The 10,737-nt window shown below is 54.4% G+C and overlaps 3 protein-coding genes across 3 annotated transcripts; all 3 read right to left on the reverse strand.

Moving 5' to 3' along the window:
- Positions 1-16: 16 nt before the first annotated feature.
- BDP55DRAFT_720442 (uncharacterized protein) lies at positions 17-1,441 on the reverse strand. Its single transcript, XM_060578471.1, has 4 exons — positions 1,340-1,441; positions 423-1,230; positions 304-366; positions 17-250 (listed from the first exon to the last, which is right to left on the reverse strand). Exons 1-4 carry the CDS (start codon positions 1,430-1,432, stop codon positions 72-74), a joined length of 1,143 nt encoding a protein of 380 aa, XP_060423558.1. The 5' UTR covers positions 1,433-1,441; the 3' UTR covers positions 17-71.
- Positions 1,442-2,351: 910 nt separating this feature from the next.
- BDP55DRAFT_681765 (Ser-Thr-rich glycosyl-phosphatidyl-inositol-anchored membrane family-domain-containing protein) lies at positions 2,352-3,872 on the reverse strand. Its single transcript, XM_060576221.1, has 2 exons — positions 3,526-3,872; positions 2,352-3,237 (listed from the first exon to the last, which is right to left on the reverse strand). The coding sequence occupies exons 1-2, from the start codon at positions 3,801-3,803 to the stop codon at positions 2,763-2,765; spliced, it is 753 nt and encodes a 250-aa protein (XP_060423559.1). The 5' UTR covers positions 3,804-3,872; the 3' UTR covers positions 2,352-2,762.
- A 2,976-nt stretch (positions 3,873-6,848) lies between these two features.
- Positions 6,849-8,143, reverse strand: BDP55DRAFT_564487 (S-adenosyl-L-methionine-dependent methyltransferase; the record flags this gene model as incomplete). Its single annotated transcript, XM_060570339.1, has 5 exons — positions 6,849-7,089; positions 7,161-7,580; positions 7,646-7,783; positions 7,844-7,891; positions 8,013-8,143. Coding segments are annotated over 5 exons (978 nt in total), but the record flags the coding sequence as incomplete, so codon positions are not given.
- Positions 8,144-10,737: the final 2,594 nt, after the last annotated feature.

A 10,737-nucleotide genomic window follows, 5' to 3' on the forward strand; every position in this document is an offset into this window, starting at 1 on the left:
TCCTCTAGAGTAAGCCACCCGTTTCAATTATTGTACCGTAACAGAGTGCTATATAACCGCAGAGTATCCTCCTAAGCTTCAGCGGCTGGAGCAGCGGGCGGAGCCGCAGGCGTCGCCGGCTGAGCTTCAGGTGCCGCAGCTGGAGGCTGGGCAGCCGGCTGTCCCTCAGCGGGCGGCGGAGTCGCTTGCTGCTGGCCATTACCCTTACCCTTGCCTTGTCTTTGGGCACCACCAGGGCTAATGTTAATACCTATAGACCGTCAGTGAGGTTCAAGCTAGAGGAAAGAGGCGAGATCGTCTTACCAGACTTGCCGCCGACGGATGTGCTGCCATCGCTACCTTTGGTGATACCGAGATTGCCTCCGACTAGGATCCACGATTAGCCATCAAGAGATCTGGATTGTGCGATATTAAGAACTCACTGTTCTGGGCTTGGCCATCAGTACCGAGAGTGATGCCGGCGTTGTCCTTGAACTGCTCCGATTCCTGTACTGCCTTGGGCTGTCCCTCGGCAGCTCCTTCGGCAGGCTTGGCTCCCTCAGCAGGCTTGGCTCCTTCAGCAGGCACGGCTCCTTCGGCAGGCTTGGGCCCCTCGGCAGCATTCGCAGGCGGAGCCTCACCAGCCGGCTTAGCCTCCCCGAGGCCGGCCCCAGCACCCTTCCGCTGCGCTTCCTTCGCGGCTTCGTTAGCCTTTGCGGCCTCGCCGGGGTTTGCTCCGAGTCCCTGCTCAGCCTTTGCGGCTTCACCGGGGTTAGCACCGGGACCGCCCTCGCCCTTCTGCTTTCCACCACCGGCAGCAGCACCAGCACCAGCCTTTTGTCCTTCGCCACCAGCAGCCTTGCCCGGCGCAGCGGCACCTTCGCCAGCATTAGCAGTGCCATTGTTCTTCTTCTTGCCGTTGGCTGCGTTCAGGAAAGCATCCAGTGCGCTGTTGCCGGTGCCTCCATTGCCTCCGGTAGTCCCGACGTTGCCGCCTCCGAGGTTGATGCCGCCGATAGTCAGGCCGGCGTTGTTGTTGGCGGTTCGGTTACCAGCGACATTGGTACCGGGCTGACCGGCAGTAGCCTGGCCGTTAGCATTCCCTTTGCCTTTGCCCTTCCCGCCGAGCTGGAGTCCTCCGGCGCCGCCGATGCTGATGCCTCCGTTCTCGAAGCTGATTTGTCTCTTCTCGACGGTGGGCTTGTCGACTTCTTGTCTAACGAGGACCGCGGCGCGGCCGGCGACGCTACCCTATAGTGGCAAGCTATGTTAGAGACGGTAATTAAAGAGAAGTATGAACGATTCCAAGTCATGATCTGATCTCTGGGTAGTAGTGGGATGCCTAGGTAGGACAACTTACAGAGAACAACTTTGACTGCCTTTCTTGGCGATCGCAGAGCCCAGTCTCGCCAAGAGCCAAGAGGGTGACGGCAACCATGGAAGAGAAACGCATCTTTTCTCGAGCAAATCAATCAAAGACTAAAAGGACAGTTTTATAAGTGCGAAGATTGAGCTGCACAGCAGCAAAGAATGGATTGAAGGGAATTAAAAGAATACGTCACGAAGCATCAAGCTTCAGTTCTATCAAAATGATAAAAGACAAGAGGAACGACAACAGTCACGAACCAAGTGAGAGACGAGATGAAGTGATGAACAGTCTGGGGAAAAGAGGAAAAGAGGGAACCGGGCACTTACAGTCCCACATATCACCCAAGGGAGGAACGACATATGGGAACGACATATGGAATCGGATGTCGTCAGAAGTGCGTTTCCCCAGTGTCCGCAATACAAGAACATGCTTACTTTGGACTAGGCTAGCTGGTTCTGCCTCCCCGTGTTTGCAGGGTGACGTGGACGTGAACCCGGGCCGTAGAACGTGGTATCGAGAGACCTAGAGCCGCATGAAGCCCTATTTACTGGTGCAACAGGGACTCGCCTTGGGTGCTTGGGCCCTACGAGGGAATCTTTTTCAAAGCCTTCAACTTTAGGCGTGTTGTCCGCCGATCCAACTTGCCGGGTATGGAGGAAACCCTGCACTACTGTTGGCAGTGGGACGAAAAGGGTAGGCACCATCCAGGGGAAGGATGCTATTAGAACGCACGTCAAGTTGGAGGATTGGGTAGACCACCGCCAAACACCAACAGGCCGCACGTTATGGCTGGCGCGCATGAGGTGGGATCGGTTTTGAGTGACATCGGACGGCGCCGCAAGTGGTCCGTCTCCACCATTTCGGCACGGCTTGGCGTCACGGAGCTGCGGCAGCGCGGGCTATTATTGGCGTTGCTGGGGTTGCTTGTGTTTATCTGTTTTGCAACTCTCGCAAGTTTCCGGACTTCTGCAATTGCGCATGTCAAGGGTCTGGATCTGGGTCATGTGGTGCCATGTAAGTTGATTTGATGGTATCTTTTTTTGTGGTGTCATGAGACATTTAGACATTAAGAGGTGAAAGCGCACACACAACAAGAAAAGGAGACGTGGTAGGGGTGATGCGACGGAGTTGAGGGCTCAAGGTGAGGGCGTTGGAAGTGATATCGAGGATCGGCCTTCACTTCGCAACCCCATTTCGATTTCTTTCTCTGCTGCCCAAAAAGTATTACACCAAACCACCAACGTCCAAGAAAGTTTTTGCCTCAAAGGAGACGACGTAAGCTGCAGCCTCTTACTCCCCGGTTTTCCTCCCGGTTTTTCCGTTTCCCGGTTTCGACCACAAATTCACATCAGGGCCGTTTGTTAGTGTCAGTCGTGGAGAGTTCTTGTCAGTGATGTTTGTCGTGTCAGGTACTCTAACACTTGCAAGCACCAGTCGGGGCCAACTCCAAAGGCAGGTAGGTGGTACGGTAGATGGTAGTCACCTCCTCGTCGTGCTTGGCGCTGAAGGAGCCGGTCGGGTAGGGAGCGCCGGTGACCTCGGGGGCCTTAGGGGGCTTGGTGAGAGTTACGGGGTGATGGTAGTCTGAGGCCCAGCCAATGGTGTCAGGACAAGTACCATGGAAGACGGGGGCATCGGGAGTGGTGGCCGGGACGGCGGCGGTGGTCGTGATGAAGCTGCTCTGGGCCGCCGAGAAACCGCCCGTCGCCGTCGCGGTGGAGTTCTTGGAAAGGGTCTTGCTCACCGTGACAGTGACGGTGCTCGGCGGCGCGCAGGTGGAGGGCGAAGCCGGGGGCAGCGTGGTGGGATCGGTGCAGTCGGATCCGGTGACGGAGAACTTGGGAGTCTGCGCGTAGATCACGTAGACGTTGGTGCCGTTGATGGCGTTGCTGTTTGGATCTCGGGTTAGCCATCCTCCCCTTGGCTTCAATCTTATCTGACCCCCTGTTTTTTTCTTCTGTTTTGGAATGGTTCACCCCGCTGTTCATTTAAAATGACCGTTGCAGCGCATGACTCGTCAAAATCTGACCCCTGCCCGGAACAGGCTAATGGGGGCACAGTTCAGGGGTACAAATGGGAATTCAAGACTCAAGAGTCAAGACAACTTGAAAAGAGAGAAGTGATAATGGCGTAAGAGCCAGAGACACAACGGACAAAGAAGAAAGAGAGTGTCTCACAATTGGTAACCGTCAGTGTTGAGGGTGGAGCAGGGAACGTCGATGGAGGCAGAGCCGGCGGCGGTCTCGAGGTCCTGAGCCAAGAGGACATAGGAAGGAGGCCAGTTGACAAAGTTGACGAGGAAGACGCTGAAGGTCGAAGGGTCAGTGTCGACCGTGTTCCACGACAGCTCGTAGCTCTTGCCCTTGGCAACGGTGGAGTTGGCCGAGGGGCTGGTGAACTCAATGGCGGAAACCAGAGGGGCCGCAATGGCGAGGGCAACGGAGAAGAAACGCATTTTGGTGGAGTTTTTTTCGGATCCGGATAGTGGTAAAAGAGTGACTGGGATCGGTGAGGAAGCAAAAGGGAAACCTGAGAGTGCGTAGCAAGTTTAGGGGGGCATCGCGGCCATTATGTGCTCTTTGGGAGGTCGAGGATGCGGGAAATTGGCCATAGGCATCAGCTGCACCCGCGCCGCAAAAGGGGTGGAGTCAACCCCGGATCCTCTCGGCCGTGAAATCTCCATCGAACGACACGGAGCCAAGGCAAGTTCGTATTATCGTCCACGGCGCGCCTCGGCGTTGGCAAGCCGCCCAGAGAGTCAGTTACTCTTACTCGCAAGGGGACTGTCGGTGCCAGGTGGGCGGTTCACGATGGCGGGCATGTCACTCAAGACAGGACCGTGGCACGGATGGTACTTCTCGGAGAGGTTAGAGTGGCCTCACGTAGCGTCAACCTAAGCGAAAGCATTTAAGCAGTTTGCGGCACAGTTTAGCCCGGCTTCGCTGCTCGGCCTCTGGTGGCTGCTTGGTTCACCACTTTTTGGTCTGGTTTGTGTGTTGGTGTTTTGAGGGGAAAAAAGGGGGAATTGTTGGCCCAAACCGGACGGCTGACTGCGTCGCAACTTCACTCGTTCACAGTCTATTGGGCGCCAGACAGTCGGCAGGGGCTTCGATTGGGTGTGTGCGGTGATGCGCCAGGGACTCCTTTCTCCCACAACCAGTCCCGGTTCCTGAATGGTTCCTGAACGGTTCCTGGATCCTACCCAATTTCAACCTTCAAGCGCCATCCCGCGATCCTCCAAGCGAACTTCAAGTGTGCTGCTTCCAATCTTCCCATTCCATGGCGCCCGACTTCTTAACAGCGTCTTTGCGGCGTGGCGCCCGTGGCGTCAACCCATTTCAACAAAGCAAACCACTCAGCTGAACAAATGCACTTGCACCCATCCGGACGCCGTTCATGTCATGACCTTTGAAAGGTTGCCCGCGCCGCAATCTCAACACCCTCTGGAAGATCGGTTCGCCACTTGTTTCCTTTCTCCCCCGCCTAAATGACAAAAGTCCCCGCGGGAGCCGCAGGATGGGAAATTGGGAAGACGCATGATTGATGAGCCTACGGACGAAAGCAGCAAGAGATTTGTTTTCCATTCGGACGTGGGGTTTTGCCAATGTCGTTCAGATCGACTTCATGAAAGGTGAACCAAAATCCTGACAACTTGATAGCAGAGCATGGGACATAGGGACCCAGCGCATTTTCCTTTTGCTGGATCTCATTTCCTCTGCCACGGCGGGTTTAACGAGGAGACGCGTCTCAGACTGGAACAAACGCGAGGTGGGCTTTTGGAGCCTGCGGGCCCACGATCCGCTATAAGGAAAGGAGGGGTTGCCTTTGTTCCGTCTTGGCGATTGAGGCAAAATTTGAGGGATTGGCAAGCAAGACATGCGCCGTATAATCATGAATGTGCCAATTGCAATATCAATTATGAGCGGCTCGCCGTTGTGTATATACAACTATGAGAGTCAGTTTGTATCACGTACAACTCATTTGCGGACTTAGACAGCGCTTGTCAAAGCCTGCACGTGTGCTGCCATCACACTTATCCGCTTCGGAGCGAAATTCGAGGAAGTCGAAACGACCAACCATATCGTGCTGGCGCGCCAAGCTCCCCGGTCGGCGAAGCCTAACTGAACCTGTGGATGACTGCAGGAGGCAAACGCATGGTCCCTTCTCACACCAGGAACAAGCTTATAGTACATGTATTCTCGACAGCTCGAGCCCCGCGTCTTCCAGACCATACTACCTTATTCTAACCAAGGGTAGCGGGAAACGCTCGTGCATCCTGTCTCTTTGCGCCAAGTCATTTCATGTAGAAAATTGGTAGGCACGGGCAAAGAAACGATCTCATCTTTTCAGCTGATGATGGGGACCGCGGGAGCTTGGCTTGTTGACTCTGTTCGACCTCGGTTCCGGTGGGATACGCACCAACTCTCCTACTCCCGACTTACGAATATCCTCGTGGTCAGCAGCTTAGCATCTTGCGTAATTCAACGACACGTATTTTCTCAATCGTACCTCTCTACTCCGTGATACATCTCGGAATGTGATTTCGTCGCACTTTCGACATGCGATAGCTAGTGAGAAGTAGTGCAAACATGTGAACAATGTCCTAGCAAGAGGCCATTCATCCCTCCTTCCATGTATTCCAGCTCTCGGTGCACCCCTCCGGAGATTCGGACAGGAGCCTCCCGAAATGGGTTACACACGATATTCAGACCATAAAGTGTCTAATGCTATGCCTCTTCTGCCAGAAACGCAAAACATAACTCCTTGATGGGGAATTGAGAATGACAAGCAGATATCCTCACCACTAGACTATCGGGGATTGGTGGATGTTGACATCCAGTGATAGTTGGTTGGCAGGCGAGGCAAAACTAGGGTTAATATAGGCTGATAAGGTGGTCCGTGCGGAGTATTCCCCTTCCAAGTTGTCTTCTTGGTGTCGAGGAAAGCTTAGCGATGAGGATGCCAAATTTAAGTTGCATCGAGTCTAGCTCCATAATGAATGTTAGGACAGAGTATCGCTAATGGTGTCTGAGATAGGTATTTTAACATCTAAATGGGGCACTCAGAGACTGCTCCCAAACTAAATTATATCATGGAGTTCAGCAGTCAATATGAAAATCAATGTGTTTATCCTATTGACTGCTGGATAGCGTCATTATATCCGTCTCTAGTCGTTCTTCTAGTTTAATCTATTTAGAGATTGTTCATAAGCGGATATAAGGAAAATAAAACGACTAGAGAAAGACTGAAGATGGGTATAATGACGCTATCTAAGGTAGCAGTTGATGGGGTACACTTGGAAGCTGATTTCGAGGTGCAACTTTGGAAAAACAATGAAGTTATGTCGAGAAAGTGTGCCCTGCTTTCAATGCTTTGCGCATCACAGCTTGCAAAACAAGAACTAAAGCTTGCCTTTGTTTATTGTAGAATCTTTGGTGCCATGCAGTATTCGAGACACTATTGACAAGTATTGATAATTCCAATGCAATTAAATGATATATCACGGATCTGAAAGCGCCTCACAACCCCTCTTCCGTTTTCTGGGAGGCGAATCGGATGACCCCGATGACTTGGGCGATTCATGCGTAGGTGATCCAGATGATTTGGGTGGTTGAGGTAATTTCAGTGGTTCAGGTGATTTGGCTGGCCCGGGTGGTTCAGACCGAGGACAAGGACCTGCCTCCCTCTGGCTCTCTGGGTCGCACTCGGTCTGCAATGGTTTCCGAGCATAAACAACGTGCCTAAAGATAGGTTAGAATCGACTATGCAATGTCATAGGTGCTCCTAAATCCCGAAACAATGGAGAACTTACACATTCCAGTATGCGTGGTACCACGTCTTTGACAAGTCTTTCCGAACGTCGTCGCATAAACGTAAGACTTCTTCTTCTGTCCAGCCCATGACGCGCGTAAGAAGACCCAAAGTCAGTGCCTCAATGCCCATGTCGAGGTTGAGAACCATCCATCTTCCAATCTCTTTGAATCTCTTGTCCTTGGGCCACGTATTCAAGGGCCAGACAAATTTATGGGTAACAATGTCCACAAACCCGGCGTCCTCGATGGCTTTGGTATATTTTGATGGGCTCTCAATTGAGCGTCCACACTGCTCACCTGCCTGTGCCATTAGGTCGTGCCATCTCCGCAGGGCCGATTCCTCGGGAACGCTGCCGTCATCGCAGCCCATAGGAAGGACAAACCCCCCGGCTTCGAACCAACCCCCTGGTGTCAGATTGCTATCAATGACCTCAACGCACTGTCCAAACTCCGACGTTCTGCTAAATAGCTCAAGAAGTCTTACTCGTATATCTCTTGGATGATCAGCTGTGGATCAGCAAACGATCCTTCCATGGTACGGCAGAAGATGAAGTTGAATGGCTCGTGCCAGGCCCAGGGTTTTTCGAGATCGTCAATCTCAAATGTGCAATTATGTGGAGCCCTATTTCATCCATCAGAGCTAGTTATAGAGATCGATAAACAAAACGACAGAAAGTCGTACCACGAAGGTTGAATAGGACTGAAGTCAACACCGATGACCTGACCTGAACTTAGTCAAAGTGTATCAAGAGTAACTGGATGCTAGTAACAAACCTCTGCATCTTTAAATTCGTTCGCTTTGACATCTGTTAACCGGGACAATATTCGAACAAAGTGAGAGGGACGGCAACCAACCAAAAGCTATCGCCCATACGCCGGTCCCAGTGCCCATGTCCAGGACACGCTTCGCTGTTCGATGAGCTGGACAAACCGCCAAGTTACCTTCAAGCGTGAGACTCCAGATGAGGTGTTGAAAATCTACTTCATTAGCACCGTGAGCTCTAGATAATCACGAAACGCTTTTGTTCTTTGTAGTGTTTGACGCGCTTATCATGAGTGCCTCACTTACTGAGACGGTCATTTTCCCACTACACAGAAGCAGTTAGCGCTTGCAACCTGAGGACTGCTTCAGTGTGGTACTCCTTGCCTGGTCGTTTGAATATTGGTATTCTGTGCCCCGCATCAGCAAACTTTGAGCAGACCGTGGCAAACAATATAAATGGCATCAACTTCCCTCTCGCCTAATTTTTCTTGGCATCTGCTGTTAGTGAATGAGTGAGCCTACCACCAAATTACTAACAGCCGAAAACTCTTCACCTCCCCTTGCCGGAGCCCGCATCCGCGATGGCCTCACAGCCGCCGTCGGGCACCGGACTGATGTCGGCCGACCAAGCCGACCCCGAACCAGGCTCCGGGACACCTCCGGAGCCGAACCCCACCTCAAGAGCTAAGCGACGCCGCGACGCCGAGGCACAGCCGACCCGGCCCAGCCTAACGGGAAGCCAGCTTGATGCCACCACCGACGCCCCTACCTCGGCCGAGGGGCCCGCAGCCTCTACCGCATCTGCTCCGAGCGGATCTGCCACAGGGTCCGTCTTGACAGCCCTTGCAGAAGAAGCTAGACAGTACGAGGCACGGAAAGACGTCTTTCTGACCATTGCACGGTCCGTCGACAGCGTTGTCGCCAGCTTTGACGGTTCTAGAAAGCAGATCGCGAAAGAAGCCACTGCCTATGTCATTCAAACCCTCAAGAGACTGATCAATCACGAGACAAGCCCAATAGCGGCCCGGAGTTGGGCGGCTGTCGTCGCACCGATGGCGGGCAACACCACTGCGGCGACCCGGAGCGGCCAGAGCTGCCAGAGCTCTGCCCGCCCGAAGGCCACACTCCCCGCCGAGGATCAGCCGCAGGCGCAGCCGAAGGAGGACCTCCGCATCTTTGCCCGCGTCCCGGAAGAAAGCTTAGCGGCCGCTCGGAAGATCGCACCGTTCGCCGTACGACAGATCGTCTGTAAGGCCGTTGGCCTGGGGCTAGCGGACCTTCCCCACGTCTACCATATCAGCACAGGTTACTCTCTGAAGCCGCGAAACAAGCAAATACAGGAAAGACTACTTGCAAGTAAGGCAAAGCTGGCGGAATGCCTCGGCGCCCACCAGGTCGAGACGCCTATCAAGTGGTACACTTACGTTGTGCCGCGATGCCCAACAAAACTACACAGCATTGGCGGGGACGTCCTGGACCCAGCCACACTCGTTGAAGATGAGGTCTTCGCACAGACAGGACAGAAGCCTGTCCTTGCTCGACCGTCCCGCCTTGGGCCCAACCCAGTCACGAACGAAATATCTTGGCTCATATCATTCACATCAGAGGTCACGCCCTTCAGGCTCTTCAACCAAAGCGGCAGATCTCTGCCCGTCAAGAAACGAAGGACGCTCATCCGACACGACCCCGGCTGCCAGGGCTACCACTCCAACCGGTTCTGCGGACGACGACCGATCTGCAGCAACTGCGGAAGACCTTCCGATTCACACGAAACGGGACCCTGCATGGCCAGGCCCCAATGTGCCAACTGCTGCGGCCCCTTCCAAGCCAGCCACACAGACTGCCCAGCGAGGCCCTCGGCCGTAAACGGCGTCGTCTCCCTTCCCGGTCGAAAGGAGCGGGCTCGGATCCGGAAGGCCGGCCAGAAAGCATCGGACACTCTGTACAAGGCTACTCGATCCGACAGTAGCCAGGAGGCGGCAGGCGTCCCTACCTCCACCAGCCAGAACCAGCAACCCGGCGCCAAGCGCGCGCGCACGAGAACGCCCTCCGCAAGCTCGATCGTTTGCCTCGGTGACGGAAGCACTGACAGCAGCAGCATGGATGAAGACGAGGCGGACGAAGGCGAAGGCGAAGACTCCCCCGACAACACCTCCATCGACCGTCCGTGCTACCCATGCCAAGCAGGAGCCAACGGGCAGCACAGAAGCCAAACTACAACGTCGCGAATGCCTACACCCACCTCGAACTCGACTCGGAGACGTAAGCCGAGAGCGGCGACCCACGGATGCTACGCGTTGCGCAGGGGCAACGTCGGAAAGATTCTCCCCGGCGCACACGGCTTTCCTGCAGCTCTGCTGGGAGGCTCAGATAGATGTGGTCCTCGTCCAGGAACCCTGGACGGGCTGGAAGGACGGAAACGTGCAACTGAACACGCACCCGGGTTTCGACTCTTTCGTCCCGGTCGACTTCTGGGACAGCGAAGGAACCAGACCAAGAGTATTGACCTACACACGCAAAGGGATAGGGATGACGGTGGAGCAGCAGAGGCCTGTCCACACGAGAGACGTACTGTGGCTGGTGGTCGACAAAACGACGACTATCGTCAACGTGTACAGACAACCCCGCGACCCCCACAGCCGCACAACAGGGATACTGCTAGAACTCAAACCCCCGGAGCGAGCTTTGATCGCGGGTGACTTCAACGCGCATCACTACTCTTGGGAGCCCGGGACGAGGAACGGGAACCGGGGAGATGACATCGCAGGCTGGGCAGACGGCCACAATCTCTCTCTTATCAGCGAGTTGGGTGC

Source organism: Colletotrichum godetiae (assembly GCF_030913485.1).
Source record: "Colletotrichum godetiae strain CBS 193.32 chromosome Unknown BDP55scaffold_69, whole genome shotgun sequence".
Taxonomy (NCBI): domain Eukaryota; kingdom Fungi; phylum Ascomycota; class Sordariomycetes; order Glomerellales; family Glomerellaceae; genus Colletotrichum; species Colletotrichum godetiae.

What these genes read in the sequence shown, in the direction of transcription:
- BDP55DRAFT_720442 (XM_060578471.1), bottom strand. Translation starts at nt 1,432, where the DNA reads ATGCGTTTCTCTTCCATGGTTGCCGTCACCCTCTTGGCTCTTGGCGAG. An exon ending in GGCAGTCAAAGTTGTTCTCT is followed by an intron (nt 1,231 to 1,339) that starts GTAAGTTGTCCT and finishes TTGCCACTATAG; the next exon opens with GGTAGCGTCGCCGGCCGCGC. An exon ending in ATCCGTCGGCGGCAAGTCTG is followed by an intron (nt 251 to 303) that starts GTAAGACGATCT and finishes GACGGTCTATAG; the next exon opens with GTATTAACATTAGCCCTGGT.
- BDP55DRAFT_681765 (XM_060576221.1), bottom strand. Translation starts at nt 3,803, where the DNA reads ATGCGTTTCTTCTCCGTTGCCCTCGCCATTGCGGCCCCTCTGGTTTCC. An exon ending in AACACTGACGGTTACCAATT is followed by an intron (nt 3,238 to 3,525) that starts GTGAGACACTCT and finishes AGATCCAAACAG; the next exon opens with CAACGCCATCAACGGCACCA.